The following is a 22,411-nucleotide window of genomic DNA, read 5'->3' on the forward strand; positions in this document are numbered from 1 at the left end:
TGCCACCTACACTCTTGGGTTATAAAAAGGGAGGAGCAGCAGAGCAAGTAGAAAAGACCACAAGGAGCATGGTGCCTGCGCCTGTGACAGCCGAATGATTGGCTACAGGAAGCATCAGCAAGAGCAAAGCAACTGAGAAGGATGCTGAGATGGCAGCCTTAATTGAGCAAGAGCACAACATCAGAGGTAGTCCAAGGGGCTGCCCTGCATAGCATCCACCTGACATAGGAGGAAGGGATTTGGGGAAAACCTGCAGGGCTAGAGTGCTATAAGGAGTAGAGTTAACGGAAGACAGGGGGAGTTGGCTTTCTAGACGTCACACTCACCGCTTTACCAAGAGACTCTTGTTCTTTTATTTCTGACTGTGGGTTTGCCCATTGAGTCTGTGATAATATCTGAAATTGACATATATGCAATTGTCTGCTCATCCTACCTCATCTTCTATAATACATTCTGTTCTCCCATGGGGAAGAGGGTAATGCTACATCATAGGCTACATCTACCCAGATGGGGAGGGTTATTGAGCTGGGCCAATCACACTTTCCTCTTCAATGTCTTTAAAATAAATTTCCCTCTGTTGTGCTGAACCCCTGTTAACCTCAATAGGAAAGGCATCAGGTTTAACAGGCCAAAGAAGAGGTGCAGAGCCAGCAAACAAGACGTAGGGTTTAATTAGGGGCTTATATACAGAAAAGAGAGTCCAGTGGCAGCAGCTGGACAGGAGGACCACATTATGCACAGAAATTGTCTAGTGGCAACAGGCTGGACCACACATCTGTCTCCCTACAGTTCAGTGATGGCAGGCTGGACAGTATGATCGCATGGCCCAGTGGCAGCAGGCTGGGCAGGGAAACTGCAGTCACTTGCAAACAGCATGCAGTTTATATCGTATTTTCACTTGATACCCTCCCTTTAACAACCTCCACCTGGCAACCTTCACTCATCCCAGCACTCAGGGCCCCAGTCCGCTGTATGGCCCATGTTCCACGAGAAGAAACAGCAGCTCAGGTGTTCCTCATGGACAAGGAATGAATCTAATCCCCAGGTTAGCCCCGCCTGGATTCCCTAGATCAGAACACACATTCAAATGCCTCTGCCATACAGAGTCATTTTCAGGGTATGTTCAAGCTATTGCTTTCAGGTGCATTTACCCAACACTCTCTTTATGTAAATTATTTGTGCTTTGTTTCCTCTAACTTGAAACCAAAGGAATTCTGATAATATGTTGGGGTCGAGATACAGAAGGAACATAATATTCATGGAGTACTACTGTGTGCCGGACATTCAAAAGGGATTAAATTTGCTAGCTAATTATAGTCTAAAGTAATACCAAGACATCTGACACTGAAAATAATCATATTTGGAAAACATGGTGAATGAGCAATACTAAATAATCCCAGCTCAGATCAACTCAACAGGGGAGTAAGCTTTCCGGATTTGTCATCCTCACTCATTAGGATGCATTTCAAAGCTCCAGCAAAGCTCCTCACTGAGGTTCTTTCATGATCCAAATGAATGATTGTAAACACCTGCTCTTAAGATTATTCAGACCCCAAACATCCTTTTAGTTCTTTGTAAAGTGAAACTTCGAACCTCAGTCTAATTGCCATTCACTTCTTTGAACAGATCTGCAGCACATTAAATGAGAAAGCTTTTGGTCCTACAGTGTGGCTCCTGCAGCTTGTTTTCTTATGGAAATGAAATTGTTGAAGTAACAAGTCTTATAAAATGTTAGCCTTGCCATTTAAATGTCTGCTGTCTAAACTGTACTGATCCCTTAACTAACAAGGCAGAATATTGTCATTTGGGGCACTCAATAGAAAAACACAGCCGAGAGGCCGGGTGTGGCTGCTCACGCCTATAATCCCAGCACTTTGGGAGGCCGAGGCGGGTGGATCACAAGGTCAGGAGTTCAAGATCAGCCTGGCCAAGATGGTGAAACCCCATCTCTACTAAAAATACAAAAAATTAGCCAGGCGTGGTGGTGGCACCTGTAATCCCAGCTATCGGGAAGCTGAGGCAGAGAATTGCTTGAACCCAGGAGGCGGAGGTTGCAGTGAGCCGAGATGGCATCACTGCACTCCAGCCTGGGTTACAGAGCAAAACTCCATCTCAAAAAAAAAAAAAAAAAAAGAAAGAAAGAAAAAAGAAAAAGAAAAACACAGCCGAGAAATCCCTATGATCAAAACTTGACTAAATTTTATTTAAAATATTTAACAACAGTAACAAATCTTTATTTTTTGCTCTTTTGTAAAATAAAGGGTTCGGGCCATTAGCTGACATTTACTGAGCACTGTTTACAAATCTCATGTAATTATTGTGGTAGACTGTTGAACATGTCAATAAACTATTGTACCCCAAACTATGCATATCCTGTGTGTAGTCCTTGCACATCAGTTCTGAACTTGGTCATATTAATGTATTTGGCTAGCTGTACATGAGCAAGCCTGAGACACGCAGAGGCTCGATAATTCCTTGTGTACTAGGTCTTTTTCTCTTAAAATTTTCTGTCCCCCTCTGAGAGTCCCTCAAAGCTACCCTGTAAAGAAGTTTGGCTACTGTGGTGTTATTACATGTTTGTAGGTTTTTGTCCACAGTTCCTGGCTCATAACTCCCATAGCCCTTGTTACATTCGTTTGTTATAATGCTGGGTGTCTTAGGCCTCAAAAAACAGGATTACTGTGACCTTCCTCTATTTTCCTTTTACCTGCCCCAAGACAGGACTCCCAACTTCTCCCACTTTTCTGAGTATGGATCTTTTGAGTATGTTGATGATGCCTGGCTAAGAAATCACTGTGATCAAGACTTGGCTTGATTTGTTGTGAGAAATAATAAATTGTTTTTGTTTTAAGCCTCTACGTTTTGGCACAATTTATTATACACAATAAAGGACTCTCCTTAGAGAGAGTCCCGCCCTATACACTGGAAGAAGGAATGCTGACATCATGAAATTTCCTTAAAAATCCAAGAAGATGGCTGGGCATAATGGCTCATGCCTGTAATCCCAGCACTTTAGGAGGCCAAGGCGGGTAGATCATGAGGTCAGAAGTTCAAGACCAGCCTGGCCAAGATGGTGAAACCCCATCTCTACTAAAACTACAAAAATTAGCCAGGTGCGGTGGCAGGCGCCTGTAATCCCAGCTACTCGGGAGGCTGAGCCAGGAGAATCGCTTGAACCTGGGAGGCGGAGGTTGCCATGAGCCGAGATCACGCCACAGCACTCCAGCCTGGGTAACAGAGTGAGACTCCGTCTCAAAAAACAAAACAAAACAAAACAATCCAAAAAGACTGGATTCAGAGAGCGTCTGGATAGCTGAGCACATGGAGGTTTCTGGAGGCTGGTATCCAGGGAGGGCGTGGCAGCTCTGTGCCCCTTGCCTCATACCTCACCCTACATATCTCTTTATCTGTAGCCTTTACAATATCCTTTGTAATACACCGATAAACATAATTGTTTCCCTGAGTTCTGTGGGCTGCTCCAGCAAATTAATAGAAGACAAAGAGGGGAGGAAGGCATGAGAACCCCAACTCAAAGCTGGTAGGTCAGAAGTTCTGGAGGCCTGGACTTTTGACAGGTGTCTGGGGGAGGGGAGGGCAGTCATGGGGACTGAGTCTTCCACCTGTCGGATCTGACACTATCTCCTGGTAGAAAAGTGTTGGAATGAATTCGAGAACACCCAGCTGGTGTCCACCGCTTGGTGTGTGCGGGAAAGCCCCCACACATTTGGTCATAGAAGTCTACTGTATTGATTGTCGTCGTGTGAGAGCAGAGGAAAAACAGTTTGGATAGTTTTTTTCCAAACCAGCTACTCTGCTGGAAAGAGCACATCGAGGGGAGAGAGAGAAATGATGATGATGCCTGGCTAAGAAATCACTGTGATCAAGACTTGGCTTGACTTGTTGTGAGAAATAATAAATTGTTTTTGTTTTAAACCGCTATGTTTTGGCACAATTTATTATACACAATAGACACTTAAAATAACCTTCATCTTCCTTGAAACTAATACTTTTATGGTACCTTTGACAAATGCAGAAAGTGTAGCAGAAAGCTTACTTAGCTCGCCAGGGATAACACAGGCCATAGGTGAAACGACCAAATTTCACACACAGGCATTCTGCTCCAATCAGTGTGCTATATATTATTGATCTAAAATAAAGATATTTCTATTCATACTATTTAAAGAATTAGACATTTGTGAATACTTAACTATTAGCCAACACTGTCATACATTTTCTAAAACACACTTAATCTTCACACTAACCCTGTAAGGGAGTCTTTTATAGATGTTTGTTGTTTTGAGACTCCCATTTTTTGAAAGCTTTTTTTTTTTTTTGGTAAGAGGACTCCTATTATCTTTTGGAGAATTGCTTCCTTTGTACTGTATACAGAATTGACAGCAATGGCTATTAAAGAGTCCCGCCCTCCCTTAGTCAAAGGTTGGTCACGTGACCTAAGCTGAACCAATCAGAATCTCCCTTGTAAGAATTTGAATCATGAGTGCACAACAGCACAAAGACAAGCATAGCTGAAGCTCATTCAGGGTAGGAGGCAGACATGGGAAAGCCCCCATATCAGAAAACGAATCCTCTTTTAATTACCCACAGCTACAATGTTTCCAACCCTCTTAGATTTCTGCCTGGTTCTCTGATCTTTGCTCTTCAATACAACCCTTCTCTGCCTTAGCTGGTCAGTCTTGCCCTGTTGCATTCAAGAAATAAATTACTTAAAGATGAGGAAAATTAGTCTCATTGAGCCTACATAACTTGCTCAGGGTCACACGTCTTATAAATGGCAGAGTTGGGATCATAATTCATATCTTAGCTCAAAGCCTGTGTGTTTAACCACGCTAATTTAGATGCAGCATCAGTCTTTCAGATTTTCCAAGCCTCATATTGTTAGATATATAGATCTCTATGTTGTTTGATAATTGAAAAGTAACATAAATGAATTTCATTATTTTAATACCCTGTAAAAATGTGTTTTTTGAGATATGATTTAATTTAATGTTAGTAGCATTTATTGAAGAAAGCATTTGTTTTTTGGGGTGTGTGTGTGTGTGTGTGTGTGTGTGTTTTGAAATGGAGTCTTGCTCTGTCACCCAGGCTGTGCAGTCGTGCGATCTTGGCTCACTGCAACCTCTGCCTCCCAGGTTCAAGCGATTCTCCTGTGTCAGCCTCCTAAGTAGCTGGGATAATAGGCACCCACCACCGCACCCAGCTAATGTTTGTATTTTTAGTAGAGACAGGGTTTCCTCATATTGGCCAGGCTGGTTTCAAACTCCTGACCTCAGGTGATCTGCCTGTCTCAGCCTCCCAAAGTGCCGGGATTACAGGTGTGAGCCACCGCTCCCAGCCTGAAGAAAGCATTTGTAAAGATGGTTATGGGAGATTGGAAAAAGTGTCAGAATGAAAAGAATAAATCTTTTTTGAATTCTGCCTTTATGTGTTAATGGACTTTGGGAAAATCTAATACTTCCAAATGTCAATTCCCTCATCTTAAAATGAGGTTATTTATACTTAACTTATAAGATTGATGGGATTAAATGAAGTCATGTATTTAAAATTACTTGTCATTTGGCAATCACCCAACCTACCTGATATTTGCTTACTATTGACTTAGAGAGCATTTTTCTATTGTTTTGCTAATCATCATAAATGATAAGATCACTTATTCATTCAGTTGATCAACAAATATAGTCTTCATGAAAAAGCATTTCATGTTGATAAAATATGTTTACAAAGATGAATAAGACATAGACTTCTGCATTGAGCAGATCACAGTCTATCAGGGAACATGAGAAAGTTTTGAATAATTAAATATAATGTATTAAATGCATTACTGGAAAATACAAGTGATGTCTGGAAATAAAGAATGGAGTTACTGACTCTTAGTGTCCACCAGAAAAGCTTCTCTCAGAAGAGGTTGATGTTTCACCTGGGCTTTGTAGGATAATAAGATAAGGTAAGTGAATCTTAAATAAATGAATTAACCAAAATCACATGAGTAGGAAGTGCTTGGATTAGCGTGATCAGCTACTAGCTAATGTTGACTCCAAATCTAAGCCTCCCTTCACTCTGCCATTCACATCTGTTGACTTAAACAGGAAATAAAAAAAACAACCAACTAATTTGTTTTATCAGTGGGTTTAGAGTGAAAAAATAAAAATAAAAAGATATGTTCCTATTGACAATGGTAGAAGGGAAGAGGGAATAAGGCTATAGTTGTGAGGACCAGTATTTATCTGACTTCAGAAGTTCAGCTGGGTTAGATCAATTCTGGAGAAATATTTTAACCTTTACACATAGATTCTCACAGTCTGTAGACTATCCATTATCTGCTCTAGAAAGGAAATGACTCAAGCATGGGAAGAAAAGATGGAAAATACCTATGGCATCATTGGATTTGTCCCTTGCCAGATAGTATAATTTCTGTGGAGACACTTTCTTAATAAGACCTTGTTTAGGCTGGGCTTTTATCCATATAGTGAGATATGAGCTCTATATGCCCAGAAGTCATGTTCTGAACAGTTTGGAAGTTGGCCATCTAATGGGGTCATAGCAACATAAGCAGCCTCTGTCATGGTCCTGGAAGGTCAATGGAAGTTCTCAGCTCTCTTTGTACTTGCTAATCTCTAACTATGTTCCTTCTGCCAAAATTCTACTTAGAAAAGGTTATTGCTGGCTACAAATCACCATCCGGTGCCTAGGTTACTGGCAAAGTGATGTGGGACTTCTCCCGGGTAGGGCTTAAAAATGAGCAAGCAGTAACTGTGGCCATCAGTACACAGAGAATTAGTGTATTTCTTTCTCTCTCTCTCTTTTTTTTTTTTTTGAGATAGAGTTTCTCTCTTGTTGCCCAGGCTGGAGTGCAATGGCGCAATCTTGGTTCATGGCAACTTCTACCTCCCAGGTTCAAGCGATTCTCCTGCCTCAGTGTCCCGAGTAGCTGGGATTACAGGCATGCGCTACCATGCCTGGCTAATTTGTTTGTATTTTTAGTAGAGACGCAGTTTCTCCATGTTGGTCAGGCTGGTCTCGAACTCCCGACCTCTGGTGATCCTCCTGCTTCGGTTTCCCAAAGTGCTGGGATTACAGGCGTGAGTCACCGCACCTGGCCCAAAATTAGTGTATTTCTTTTCCTTACAGTATCTTCTCCCCACTGGATACTCAAACTTGAAAAATATTATCAGATATCAAAGAGAGTTACAACATTTAAAACCCTGGATGTGAGCTTAAATAAACATTCATGTAGTATTGATTAAAACATTTTTAAAAAAGAAGAGACAAAGCTCCAGTTCCACAGTCTGTACATAACTAAGCCATACATTTTTAAGTATTTATTATACTTGGTCTAACTTGTAGGGTAAATTGTTAATTTGTGGAAATGAATATCAGGGGAAACGGAAAAAAAGGCTTCCTTTGATATCCTCTGTGACCTGTCTTATGATTCAATTTTGTGTAAGCAGAAACAACACTTATCAAAGTGAGGTATTTGGCACCAATATTTTATACCTGCATATATTCAGTCATATTCATTTAGTATTTTCTGTATGTGAAACAATGTTCTGGAGCTCTGAGATGTCCCTGTTCTCTGAATTTTATACTCTGGGTGCTCAAAGAGACAACAATCAAGTAAACAAATAAATAAATACACTAATTTCCAACAGCAAATGCTTTGAGAAAAATAATATGATGATATGGTAGAAAGTGAGTGGGGGACAGGATGTCACGTTAGATGACATGGCCAGGAAATAACTCTCTGAAGAGGTAAGCTCAATAACAAGAAGAAATCAGCCGTGCTATGTTCTTGGAGAAGAGCACTTTAGGCAAATAAATAGCAATGGTTAATGGCCCCTGAGGCGGGAACAAGCTTGTCTTGGCTGAGGAACAGAAAGGATGCCAGTGTGTAATGTAACAAGGAAGGAGAGAGGTGCAACAGGAAGTCATGGAAACATACAGAAGGCAGATCATGTTGGACCTTGTGGAATACAATATTCTAAGATAAGATGTTTGAAGGCTTCTAAGCAGGTGAGTCAGATGCTCTCACCCTGGCTGTTAGAAAGGTGCAAGAGTGGGAGAAAGGATAGACGTCTGACAATACATGTAAGATGCTGGTGGCTTGGCTGAGGGGGTGACAATGATGAGGAGAAGAGTCCACCAGGACTCAGGCCCTTATCTGACCTTTGTAAGGTAAAAATCTTCATGTGTCCTAATGCTCAAAATATATCAGCATAACTCAAATGTGCAGGGTTTTTCTGAATTCCCAATGGCCTCTTCCTTCTATTATTATTACTAATATTATTATTTAGTCTCAATTAGACTCCCTATGAAGTTTGTAGCAGGGGACCTCTTATGCTTTTCAAATTGAGAAATTGAGATATTCACCAAGAGTCAACCAGAACCCAGTGAAGCCAGGACTGAAATTCAACTAATGTCAACATCATGCTTTTCCTACTGACCCACCTACCATATTTTAGACATTCCAAAGCGTTTATTTTATCAGATGTAAAATTTTCTATATTAAGTGTTATTCTGGATGTCAGAAGATACTAGACAATTAGATGAGTTTACCAGTTCTGTGTCTGAAGACGGTGGCCACCTATTCGGAGGAAAAAAAAAATATCTTAAATATGTATAGAAGCCTAGAAATGGGCGACTTAACATGCAGTTTTGAGGCATGGGCACGGTGGCCTATGCCTGTAATCCCAGTACTTTGGGAGGCCGAGGCGGGCAAATCATGAGGTCAGCAGTTTGAGACCAGCCTGGCCAACATGGTGAAACCCCGTCACTACTAAAAATACAAAAAATTAGCTAGGCGTAGTGGCGGATGCCTATAATCTCAGCTACTTGGGAGGCTGAGGTAGGAGAATCTCTTGAACCTGGGAGGTGGAGGTTGCAGTGAGCCTAGATCACACCACTGCATTCCAGCCCTGGCAACAGAATTAGAGTCTATCTCAAAAAAAAAAAAGTAGTTTTGAGAGGTAAAATTCCTTAGTATTTAAGTTATATATCCAAGTACTCCGTCTTGTGTTTTGATAGTAAAGAAAGCATAGGAAGAAAGGAATATTAATGAAGTTAGTTGTTTATGAAAAAAGGAAAAAGTAAAATTTTATTAAACTCCTATGATATGGTAAGTCTTTTTCTTATGCATTTTTCATAGGATATTTTGATTACACAATAACTCAGAAAGGTGAGTGTCATTTCCTTTATTATTCAGATAAAGAAAATAAGGCTCGAAGTGGTGGTGTAGTTTTTTCAAGTTTATACAGCTGAAAAATAGCAGAGCAGCAGTTTGAATACAAGTCAATCTGCAACCAAAGCCCAAGTACACAATGAGTCAGAGCTCCAAACTTGTCTGGCCTTACACACTTCCAAAATGGGTAATATGGCAGCAATTTGTTTTGGAGCAAGAACTTTAGAATCTCCACTTTTTTTTATATGTTATGATATTTCCTAATGGAGCTGAACATTTCAGGTACTGTGCTGTACTACTCAGAGTGGCCTTATATTTAAAATCTAAATATCAAAGACCTGTAATCCTGAAAGCTTATAATTTACAACTCCTTTTGAAGGGAATGGACTTAAGCATAGCCTCAATATGTCAGGTTTAAGATTAGAGAAGCTGCCCAGAAATTGCATATTAGAGGCTTTCTGCATTATAAAGCAGGCCTCAAACACTTATCTGGATGAAAGAGAGCCAGATGCTGGCTCCAGGGTATGTAACCCGTTGTGAAGCTAGAACCCAGGAGCTAAAAATCAAATGGATTACAGTGTACTTACTTGAGATAAGGAGCTTGAACTTTTTCTGCTCTCTCTCTTTCTTTATACCTTGCTTCATTTCATTCCTGAAACATTTGAAGCAGCTGAACTGGACCAAATGACTTTTAAGTTATCTATCTACGGTGATTTCACTAATAGCTTCATAAAACAGCCATTCATTTTTGATTCCCAGAGATCCTTCTTCCAGGATTTTAATTTTTGTAATACTTGCATCTGTTTTTTTAAATTAGAGACACATTACCCTTTGTCTGGAGAGACTAATTGTTTACTTAAATGACATACCAGTGCCTCCGTTCATTCTGAGAGTAAGGCATATATACTGTGATTCTATCCTCACCTGGTTTAAAAAAAAAAAAAAGATTGTATTTGATTTTGTTACTCAACAATCAACACAATTTAAGAGAATAAAAAGCAAAATTTCCCTTGGTTTATAAAGCAATAGTGCTTCCTTTCCATCAGTGCTCTCATATATTGCCAGAGTTGTTTCAAAGACTAGCTAACCCATTAATTGTACATTTTCCCAACATATAAGGGTTAAACTCCTTGTTGCCCTAAAAAGCAGAATTAAAACAAATCACTTAGATTTGCCTAAACCATAGTGTGGAGAACTTTCTGACAACAGGTGGGTACATTGAACTCTTTAGAGAAGAGCCTGTTTCTGTAGCTGGTAGGCTAAGCCAAATGAACCTGAAGGTTTCTGTCTCTTAACCCTGTGATCCCCACACCTGGAGCTGATTACTCAAATGAGAAGGCAGTTAAGCTCTGAGTGATGTTTCTAGAGGGTGAGTGAAAACAAATTCAACTTGTGATGTCAGAAAATACATGCCAGCGTCGCCTGAACTATGTTCTGCAGAATAATAATGTTAATCCAGATGTTAACCGACATCCTGGTGGAAAGAGTATCATAGTCATGTAAGTGTGGGGATTTCTGTATGTGACGGGCCTTTCTTGTAGATTCATAAAGCTCATCAGCACATTAAAAGTTTCTGAGAATTTCTACAGCGAAGAAATACGGTGTTTCTTAAACATGCCTGAGATTAGAACTCTTTTAATTAATGAATGGTCTTTCAATACCTTGGAGCACTGATGTTGAAAGCACTCACTGAAGCAACAGTTTTTCCTTTTCCGAGCACAAAACATATATATAGTAGACACCTAACAAATATTTGTTGAAGATCAAATAACTGCATGAATGAATGAAATCATGTAAAGTAAGGATATATATTTATATGCATATACTTGTAGTGTAAATAATTTTTTTCCTATAGAAACAAATTTAACATGATCCAATCCATGATTACTGAACTCCTGCTTTTGGGGAGATCCTATGCTAGGTGTGGGGGAGCCCAGGATCTAGGACAAGATGATGATCACACCATGTCATATGTGGAAGAGAGATCACCAGGGGTAAAGAAAACATGCTATGCAATACAGGTGGGACAGGGGGGTCAGGGAAGATTTCTGGTGAAAATGGTATCGAATTGAGTCATAAATGACAAGGTAGAGTTAGCTATGTAAAGAGGTGATTCCATGAATGTATACGATATGCATGTATAAGAAAAGCTTCAGATGTACTGCATTGTAATACAGCTTGATAGCATATAAAATACACATTAGTATTTTATGATTTGAAGGTAAAACATTGTATCAGAAATGCCTTTGTTCAATGAGAAGGCTAGGTATTCCGGGAAACCAGATAATAAGAGAACATGTGTCAACGGTACTTGTCCAAATTACATCAAAGAAAAACATGAACCATTGAACAATATAGGAAATGTAGTACTTAGCATGTAACTTAGTAAGTTAATAAAAACAATTGTTTAGGGAGGGATCTGTGCATCCTCATTATAGGAATTCTAGTGAACTCTACTACTTCACCCTTCTCACAACTGAAGACCAGCCTCCTGCCCATACATTTTTCTTTCCCAACACTGATGCATTTCTGTTTCTAGCTTCTCTTCGTATCTTAAGTTATAAGTCGACCCAGGGATGAGGGAGTTCCTTATAGCTAAAAAGCTAAGATTTTGACTTAAAAGAAAAAATAACTCTGACTCTGTGGGTGTTTCCCAACCTGTACTGGGAGCTTTATTTCCTCACGCTTTTGTTCTGTTCACAATTTATATTGAGTTCCTAACTTGTGACGTACTATGTGCTCAGATCAGAGCATGCAGTGCTAATACGATTGGACACAGTTCCTTTCTTTCTTTCTTTTTTGGAGACAGAGTCTCGCTCTGTCGCCCAGGCTGGAGTGCAGTGGTGCGATCTCGGCTCACTGCAAGCTCCACCTCCCAGGTTCACGCCATTTCTCCTGCCTCAGCCCCCTGAGTAGCTGGGACTACAGGCGCCCACCACCACGCTGGGCTAATTTTTTTTTTTTTTTTTTTGTATGTTTAGTGGAGATGGGGTTTCACCGTGTTAGCCAGGATGGTCTCAATCTCCTGACCTCGTGATCCACCCACCTCAGTCTCCCAAAGTGCTGGGATTACAGGCGTGAGCCACTGCACCCGGCCTCACACAGTTCCTTTCATCATCCAGCTTATCCTTTACTGAAAGAGACAGATGTTGAACAAGGAGCCATAGAAACAAAACTAAAAATATAAGCACTAAGAAATTTCATAAGAGAATATAATAGAGAAACAAACCTGGCAATGGTAGTCATGGAAGACTTCCCCGAGGAAGTGAGGATTGAGCTGAGGCTGAAGGGTAGAATAGGAATTCACTACACAAAAGTGGCAGTGGGAGGAAGTGGGGTCAGGAAGAGCTTCTGGAAACGACCACAGTAAAGTAAGAGCATGGCTTACTTTGAGTTCCTTTAAGTAACTTTTTGAAGGAAAGTATAATTTCTTATTTCTGATATCCCAGCAAAGTCTGGCAAATCATCACTACTCAAAAACTGTTTGTCGTATGAATGCTTTAACTTGATAGACAGTGCCAAGGTACTCTTTTTTTTTTTTTTGACAAAAGCATCAGCTCTCTGCCCAAAGCAAAAAGAATGTGTAGCCCTCACACCCCAAAGCTCATCCTGCAGCAAAATGCCTGGAATACTATCAACTTTCCTGAAAGAAGATTTATTACTTGAATCCATCCATCCTTCCTGGTTCCTTCATGTGTTCATGTGTTCATTTACTTATTCACCTTTTTTTTTTTTTTTTTTTTTGGAGACTGAGTTGCTGTGTCACCCAAGCTGGAGTACAGTGGCACGATCTCGGCTCACTGCAACCTCCGCCTCCTGGGTTCAAGCCATTTTCCTGCCTCAGCCTCTCAAGTAACTTGGATTACAGGAGCCTGCCACCACGCCCGGCTAATTTATTTTTTTGTATTTTTAGTAGAGATAGGGTTTCACCAGATTGGCCAGCCTGGTCTTGAACTCCTGATCTCAAGTGATCTGCCTGCCTTGGCCTCCCAAAGTGCTGGGATTACAGGCGTGAACCACCACCTGGCCTATTAACCAAATTTTAATGATCACATGACTATGCTAGTTACCATGGAGGATTCAAAAATGATAAAGACGAAGACTTAGCCTCAAAAACCTTTTTGTCTACCAGGTTGTTATCATGTGCACTAATATTCATGAAACAAGACAGAAGAAAGCCTGGACTGCATGACAGAGATAAAAATAGAACACTAAGAGCGAAGGTAAATAAATCATTTTAAACTGAGGTATTGGGTAAAGGATACGCTAGTAAAATGAAGAATATGGAAACATTTTGACAAATATATATGGGAATGGGGGAAAGGTGAAAAGCCATTCAAGATTGAGAGCAAATACTAACAAAGGAGAAGGGCAAAGTGTACTCAAGAGGTCGCAAAAAAATCTAGTTTAGTAGGACATGAAAAATTGTAGGAGTAAAGGACTGCAAGTGAGAAAATAGATAATCATCAACCTTGAATAATTTCTTATATATTTCATGCTTTTATCTTGTTGACAATGTTGTATTCAGAACTGGGCCTTACAATGATAATTTTAACAGAAATGCAAAGAATTCATTGGATAAAATAGAAATGGAGAGTAGAAATGTAGTCAGGAGGTATTTTCTTTATTTTTTTATTTTTACATTTGTTTATTTATTTATTTATTTATTTAGAGACAGAGTCTCACTCTGTGCCAGCCTGGAGTGCAGTGGCATGATCTTGGCTCACTGCAATCTCCTCCTCCCTGGTTCAAGGGATTCTCCTGCCTCAGCCTCCCAAGTAGCTGGGACTACAGGCGCCACCATGCCCAGCTAATTTTTGTATTTTTAGTAGAAACTGGGTTTTGCCATGTTGGCCAGGCTGGTCTCGAACTCCTGAGCTCAGGTGATCTGCTCACCTCGGCCTCCCAAAGTGCTGGGATTACAGTGAGAGCCACCGCGCCCCGCCGTCAGGAGGTGTTTTCAACAGTTCAGCTAAGAGATTTTTAAAAGTCTTAACAAGGATGAGAGATGAATTTGAATGACATGGCAAAGGTGGGATCAAATGGCTGTAATAACTAGCTGGTTACTGGCTTCTTATACCAAAACAAAAGTTGAAGAGAGTGCTTGGGTAATTGGCAAGAGGTGATGACCTGAGAATGTAAAGCAAGAGGCAGCCTGGGAAGAAATACAATGAATGTGGTCAGGTGCCTGGGAGAGCAATACCAGTTTATTAGAAGCATGCTTAGGCCAAATTGTAATTATAGACACAATTTTTTATGTGAGATCTTCGAAACCAAACCATCATAAAGTGCCTTATTTTATGACAATGTTAGAATCCTGTCCAAAAATTCCATGGGTGTGTCATCTATTAAAAGTAATGTAAATACCTCATTCTAGTATTTCTCCCAGTTGTGTTATGGTCTTCTATCATCCATCTTCAAATTTACTTGCTTTTTTTTTTTTTGAGACAGAGTTTTGCTTTGCTGCCCAGGTTGGAGTGCGATGGCGTAAACTCGGCTCACTGCAACCTCCGCCTCCTGGGTTCAAGCAATTCTCCGGCTTCAGCCTCCCTAGTAGCTGGGACTACAGGTGCCTGCCACCACGCCCAGCTAAGTTTTGTATTTTTAGTAGAGATGGGGTTTCGCCACGTTGGCCAAGCTGGCCTCGAACTCCTGACCTCAGGTGATTCGCCTGCCTTGGCCTCCCAAAGTGCTGGGATTACAGGCATGAGCCACCACACCCGGCCTTCAAATTTACTATCTATAATCACGTCCCACTCTTGGTTAACTACAACCTCCACTTTAATTAAATTTGTTAATTCTGTTTAAAGCACCACATATTAAAATCACACCACTATCGTTGTATTTATGTTATTTCTTTTACCTGAAAAATCCTTAATTCCCATCCAAGTTTGCACATCTTTAAAGAATCAACCTAAATCCCAGGCTGTTTTAAAACCTGCCGTTATGAGGATAATTGTACATGTTCACCTTCACCTTCTTTTTACATCCCATGCCACTCTTTATACCTCTATTATTCTGTTTTGCATCAAATCCCAGTGTAACTACCCTCTTACTTACAGTGTAAATATCCCTCTTACTCAGTTGTAAGCTCTTTGAGTATAGACACAATGTACACCACTTCATTTTTTGCCCATGACAAGAACTTCTTTTTTTTTTTTTTTTTTTTTTTTGAGACAGAGTCTCACTCTGTTGCCTAGTCTGGAGTGCAATGGCGTCATGTCCACTCACTGGAACCTCCACCTCCTGGGTTCAAATGATTCTCGTGCTTCAGCCTCCAGAATAGCTGGGATTACAGGCATAAGCCCCCATGCCCGGCTAACTTTTGCATATTTGGTAGAGACGGGGTTTCACCATGTTGGCCAGGCTGGTCTCTAACTCCTGACCTCAGGTGATCTACCCGCCTCGGCCTCCCAAAGTGCTGGGATTACAGGCATGAGCCACAGTGCCCAGCCTATATGTAACAGGTACTTAATAAACTTAGTGAAAACCAGGTATCTGCCAACACCCATAAATTATATTCAAGTAGAAAAGTTCAATGGGAGAATACAATATTTGAATGAATAACTATCTTAGAAATGACATGCGGTTTGAAGGGAACAATATAAAATACTAGATTAGGGCAATGCTCCTCAAACTTTAATGTGTGTAAAAGCCACCTGGGTGGGAATCTTATTAAACAGATTCTCCAGAGAATTTGATTCAGTAGGCCTGGGGTAGGGCCGCGAACTTCGATTTCTGATAAATTCCCACATGCTGCTGAGGGACAAAATATTGAGTAGCATTAGTTGAAGGGGCAAGCTTGATGTCATAATGCCTGGATCTAAATTCCACCACTACAATGTACTGGCTTTATAATATTAAGTTACCAAATTTCTTTAAACCTCACTCAGCTTCCTCGCTTAAAATGGCAATAATAATGGAACTTCTTGGGACTGAAATAATAACTAATCCATAAAGCATGCTTCCTGTAGTGCCTAAAACATAGTATGTGCCCAAAAATTAGGTGTCAGTGTGAGTACTTAATGGTACAAATAAGTCAACAGATTCCTAAAGGGGTCATTAAACTATGGGCCGCAGGATGATCTGGCTTGTTGCCTGTTTTGGGAATGCTGGTGAATTAAGAATAGTTTTATGGTTGTTTTTTGCTTTTTTTGTTTGTTTTTGTTTTTTGAGACAGAGTCTCACTTTGTTGCCCAGGCTGCCGTGCAGTGGTGCAAACACAGCTCATTATAGCCTCCTCGACCTCTGGGGCTAAAGCAATCCTCCCATTTCAGCCTTCTGAGTAGCAACGACACTACATTGGACTAATTTAAAAAAAAAAAACATTGTTTGTAGAGATGGGGTCTTGCCATGTTGCCCAAGCTAGTCTCAAAATCCTGGCCTCAAGCAATCCTCCCACAGTGCTGGAGTTACAGGCTTGAGCCACCATGCTCAGCCCTAAAATGTATACTTTAAGGCTCTTTACATCAAAAGATTGTCAACAAGTGACTTCATCAGTGAATTATTAAGATTAGAACCATCAATATTTCTGGCTTATCTGACAGTAATGTTCAGTGGCTGCAGTTTACAATATAGCAGTACAAAAGTAATGAAGGATTCTTAGAAAACAGATAACACAAAAGAACTGGGAAATAAGATGAATTTGAGGGATAAGAGGTAGAATGAGGTAATTACTATCAAAGCTCCTCTGATCAGAAAATGCTGTTAATGTCCCAACCCACTTTTTAAAAAGTCGATATTTATTGTCTTTTTTTCTGATTATAAAAACATATTTATAATATTTGGAAAATACAAAAACATACACGGAATATAAATCAGTCATTCCCAGTATTAGAGATAGTCATGTTTAAACATCTTCACTTTTATAAAATTGGGATGTTACTGTACAAAATGGTTATTTTTTTAATGTGACATTTCTCCAAAATCCATGTGTTCTCTGAGAACATTGTCTTCAATAGCCAAGGGTGTCCCATTTTATAGAAATGCCATGATTTATTTAATTATTGCCCTCATCATTTGATTTTAGGTTAAGGTTTTGTTATTATTTCTGAAGAATGCTGAAATAAACAAGCTTGCTTATAATATTTCTACATATCTGATTTTTTTCCTGCTATACGTTACTATAATAAACAAAATTGTCTAAATTTGTGCTGCTTTCAAGGGAAGCAGAAGAGAAAATTATAGACAAGGGAAATGATAATTAAGCAGTCTCTCTCCTCTCTCTCTGGTTTTCCAGATTTCCAAACCACACCAATTTTGGGGATTTCTACCTAATAATAAGTAACATTAAATGACGTATTATTTTTTACCAACAATCATTTTTTTAACCCCCCCTTCCTAAATTCATACCATTATAATCAGGAAAACAAAGTTCCCCCTTCCCTTAAAAAAAAGGCAATTATCTTATCAAAAATATTTTATTTACAAAAAATTAATTATACTATACATCCTATACTGGAAATACATTGAATAATTGCTAAAATAAATACAGGCAATTAATTCAACTTTTTATAAGAATGAGAGAATTTGACATTTGAATGTTATCAAAGCTTAACTTAGAACATAAATAGTTAAAAAGGCAAACTCAAGTTTTCGTCTCATTTATTGGCATGGTGTGATTGTTTCCCACAAGCTCTCCAATCAGTGAGAGTCTTGAGTTTCAGAAGATGTACCTTTTTGTACTCTGAAGGTAGAATGTGCAGCTTTTTCTTAGGCAGGATAGATGTAACATAGATGACTGCATAAAAAAGAGGCAGAAAGGCAGGAAGCCCTTTTTTTTTTTTTTAACACTTCTCCATGTGTCTCTGCCTCACCATAATGCTGTTTATTCAATTATTCATATATTCTGTTCAACACAGGTCTACACAGCACCAGCTACAATGCAAGGTCAATCGTGTAAAAAAATAAAACTGGATAATGGAGGCCTTGTAGTAACTATATTGGCCAAGTTCAGAGTATGTGGTTCAATAATTTTTATATGTGCCAATCATTGATATACTTATTAAACCTTGATGTCACTTTTACTGTGTAGACATTTTTATACAGGTCCAGAACAGGAAATAGGAAGCGATGATCTGTATAATTTAGAAAAAAAAAAAATTCCTCATTTTAAAGTAAAAGAGGATAGATACTTGGTGATTCTATCTGCCAATTTTGAATTTATGTGTTTTATAATTTATCCAACTCACCTGTGTAAACATTATACTAACATGTAAAGTGAACTGGCAAGTTGAAAAAAAAAAGACAGGCAAAACATGTTCAATGTATAGGTAGGACCCAGTAAATTCAGGCCACAGAACAAAACCTTTGATAAACTGCATTGTATGTGTCCAAATTATACAGATAATTTCTCCACTTTCCACTTGAGTTGGTCTGGGAAAACAATGCGAGAATCTCCAAAGATTATTCACCTTTGATACCCATGTTTCGTCCAGTGCTGGATGCCTACTGTTTTCTTTCAAAGACTATCATTCCCTTTTTAAAAAAATCTTATGAAAAAATTGCACTGCCTTTGGCCTTGATTTTCAATGATTTTTTTTTAACGTACACACGAAAGTGTGTATTTTTACTTCCAAAGTGTGACAGGTATATTGGCCTTTTGTAAAAGAAATAAAAACAAAAAGTTAAAATGTTGAAAGTTTAAATACTTTTTTCACAGAAATAAACTATTCAATTTTAAAAGGTAGAGAGAGAGAAACATTTTATTCTTTCTATCATAAACATCAGTCAACCAAGCTTCACATTTTGGGCAGGATTTTTTAAGTATAAATTTTTTAAGAACTTATTTTATTTTAAAAAAGGAAGAACAGGTTTATTTTGGCAGAGAAGTAAAATATAGAATATGCAAAATTTGTCTTTAAGATTGGCATACAAAATTTAAAAACACAGTACAATTATATCAAAATACAGCACAGCCAACGGCCTTTAAAACTTCCTTTGGCATTTCATTTGGTAAAGTTAAAAAGAAAATTCTTCCTTAAAAAAAAAAAATTATCTATCAAAACAGTCCATAAGTTAGGTTGTATAGGTTGAAAGAACTTTTCCTTGAGTTTCCAAAATCCTTTTCTTCCATGATAACCCACATAAAGCATGGCTAGTGAGGTATATAGGGCAAAACACTTTCAGGCGGATGCACAGTAAAGAAAAAGTGCATAAACAAAGAATTCATCCCATTTTCATAGAAATAACAGGTTAAATCTGAGTTTCTTCTTGTTGATGTATTGTTTTACTTTGGCAGAATGAAAATAAACCCACATAAATGTCTTTGTTCAAGTCCCAGCAGCAGTGATATGTCTCCTTTGGTGGCATTATCTGATGCCACAATACTGTACAGCCCCTAGAGGAACTAAGGTGTTGTGTGTGACTGCAAACGTCAAACCATGGAAGATCATACATCAAGCACCATGTCATACTGTTGTCCCTTCTTCCGCCTGCCACACTTGTTGATGAGAACAACATACAGCGTCAAAAGCATGACCCAATAGCATGCATAGAGCAACGTTCCAACAATGAGAACTGTCTGTTTGGATTCTGAAAATGGCCTTTTAGATTCCTTATAAATGGTGAAAATCACACCACCCAGGAGGATTGTAAACCAAACTGACACTGGAATGAGTCCTATGAAATTAACCACAATGGTTTTCCTTCCTGATGTGCCCCACCCAGCTTTGTTTATTGTTGCAATTGCAAACATCTTGGCGGGAAGTAAACTTGACATGTATAACACTGAGTAGAGAGACATGAAGACCATGACGATATTTCCTCTAAGGCAGCTGGCAAAAGATGATTTTATGAGACCTACTAGCTGGACAGTTAACAAGAAGAGGAGAATGTTCCAAATTTTACCCCGGTAGAAGAGCTGGATTACTGTGGCAATGAGAAAGAAAGGAAAGAATCCAGTGATAATCGCTTCATAGGTCATCCACAAGTGATGTTTGTGAAACCACATTGCATTGTACAGCCATTCTCGGAAGTAGGACTTGCTCCAACGGGTTTGCTGGTTCAGCCATCTGAGATATTCTATAGGTGTTTCAGTAAGGCACTTGGATCGAGCTGTGTATTTTGTTGCATAGCCGAGACTCAGCACCCGGTTCGTGAGATGCCTGTCATCACCAAAGCTACATTGGTTGCCCATAAATTCTTGATTGTACCAATCTTCCACAAACTCATGCAACAAGGAGTTTCTGTACATTCCCAGAGGTCCACTAATGCACTGGACACACCCAAAATAAGACTGACAGGCCCTTTCTATATTAAAAGCCATCCAGTATCTCACACTGCTGAGGAATGAGATCCAGGAATCATACTTGTTTAAAATCTGCAAGAAGAAAAACATAAGTAAAAGGTAAGCTTTAGCTAAAAATTCTAGCAAAACCTGTTCCATCCCCTGAGGTAACTACCTGGAGTAAGATTTGTTATTTTATTCTCCTATTTTGGCATCCTTCCTCTTTTTGGTGTGGTTATTTTATGTTTTCTCTGATTCTCTGATTCTGCTACTAATTTGTTACGTTGTATGCATGTGTTGCGATTCTTTGACGGTGAATATCTTTTTCTACTTCATCCTCTATCCTCTTTCTGCTATTCTTATTCTGTTTGTTGTGTTATCATATTGAGATACTTATTTATTTAGAGATGGAGTCTCTATTTATTTAGAGACTGCACTCCAGTCTGTCACCCAGACTGGAGTGCAGTGGCATGATCTCGGCTCACTGCAACCTCCACCTCCCTGGTTCAAGTGATTCTCCTGCTTCAGCCTCCCCGGTAGCTGGGGACTACAGGTGGGCGCCATCAGGCCTGGCTAATTTTTGTATTTTTAGTAGAGACGGGGTTTTGCCATATTGGCCAGGCTCCTCTTGCTTCTGACCTCAGGTGATCTGCCCACCTCGGCCTCCCAAAGTGCTGGGATTACAGGCGTGAGCCACCGTGCCCGGCCAAATTGAGATCTTTTTTTTAGGCTTTAGTTCTCAATTCCTAAACTCTTTTCTCCCAGGCACTCTTTCATAACATCTAAGATATGAATGTTTTTGGGTCCCAGTTCCTCCTGTGCTGGTTAATTTCAAACTGATCCTATCCTTGGCTATTAATTTTCCTCTCCTTTATCCATGCTTTTTGGCAATACCAGCAATAGGAGAGTTTCCCATGGCCTTCCTGCAAAATTTGAATCGTGAAATAATGCTTTTTATAAAGGCTATTGAAAATTATCAGCTTTTTTGGCAATATTTCTAAATTCTCTCCTCTGTCTCAATTTTGTTCAGTTTTCGTCTGGATTTTGCAAGCTTCCTTTTCTTTAAAATCACCAGGCTATTTTTATGTCCCTTCTAATGTAATTTCTTTGCCTTTGCTATCAAACTACATATCTAAAATGGGTTATACAGCCAGATAATATCTAAATTTTAAAGTCTATTTTCCATGTGCTTTCTTACCTTTTGCTAAAATCTAACCTCATATTTGCAAGGCAATCTTATTTTAATCTTCACATATTTTCACATATTCATTTTTCCAAATGTCAAATTATCTCCATTAATATTTGTTTCATTGTTTCTTCATCAATAACAAATGATGAACAATATTGGAAAACCACTTATCCTTTCTTTGCCTCTCTCACTAGTATAAATTTGAGTCGCTGTTTTTTTTTATTCCTTTTTGACTCAGATTTTTTTTTTTAATCAACCACATATTGATCATCCTTTAGGTATATAGGTATAAGATATATGTCAATTTCTTACCATACTTCTGTTTCTTTTTTCTTTTTTTTTCAGACCGAGTCTTACCCTGTCACCCAGGCTGAAGTGCAGGAGCATGATCTCGGCTCATTGCAACCTCCACCTCCCAGGTCCAAGTAATTCTTCTGTCTCAGCCTCCCAAGGAGCTGGGACTACAGTCACACGCCACCATGCCCAGCTAATTTTTGTATTTTTAGTAGGGATAGGGTTTCACCATATTGGTCAGGCTGGTCTCAAACTCCTGACCTCAGGTGATCCACCTGCCTCAGCCTCCCAAAGTGCTGGGATTACAGGTGTGAGTCACTGCATCTGGCTCATATTTCTATTTCTTAATCCTTGTAATGAAATAATTTTTAGCAGAACATGAAATATTAGGGCCGGGCGCGGTGGCTCAAGCCTGTAATCCCAGCACTTTGGGAGGCCGAGACGGGCGGATCACGAGGTCAGGAGATCGAGACCATCCTGGCGAAAATGGTGAAACCCCGTCTCTACT

General features: G+C 39.4%; 1 protein-coding gene across 1 annotated transcript; it reads right to left on the reverse strand.

Moving 5' to 3' along the window:
* Window positions 1-17,597: 17,597 nt before the first annotated feature.
* LOC116276403 (hyaluronan synthase 2) lies at window positions 17,598-20,889 on the reverse strand. The gene has a single exon (XM_031669718.1). The coding sequence runs from the start codon at window positions 20,577-20,579 to the stop codon at window positions 19,584-19,586; it is 996 nt and encodes a 331-aa protein (XP_031525578.1). The 5' UTR covers window positions 20,580-20,889; the 3' UTR covers window positions 17,598-19,583.
* Between the last annotated feature and the right edge of the window lie 1,522 nt (window positions 20,890-22,411).

This window comes from Papio anubis, chromosome 8, assembly GCF_008728515.1.
Source record: "Papio anubis isolate 15944 chromosome 8, Panubis1.0, whole genome shotgun sequence".
Classification (NCBI taxonomy): domain Eukaryota; kingdom Metazoa; phylum Chordata; class Mammalia; order Primates; family Cercopithecidae; genus Papio; species Papio anubis.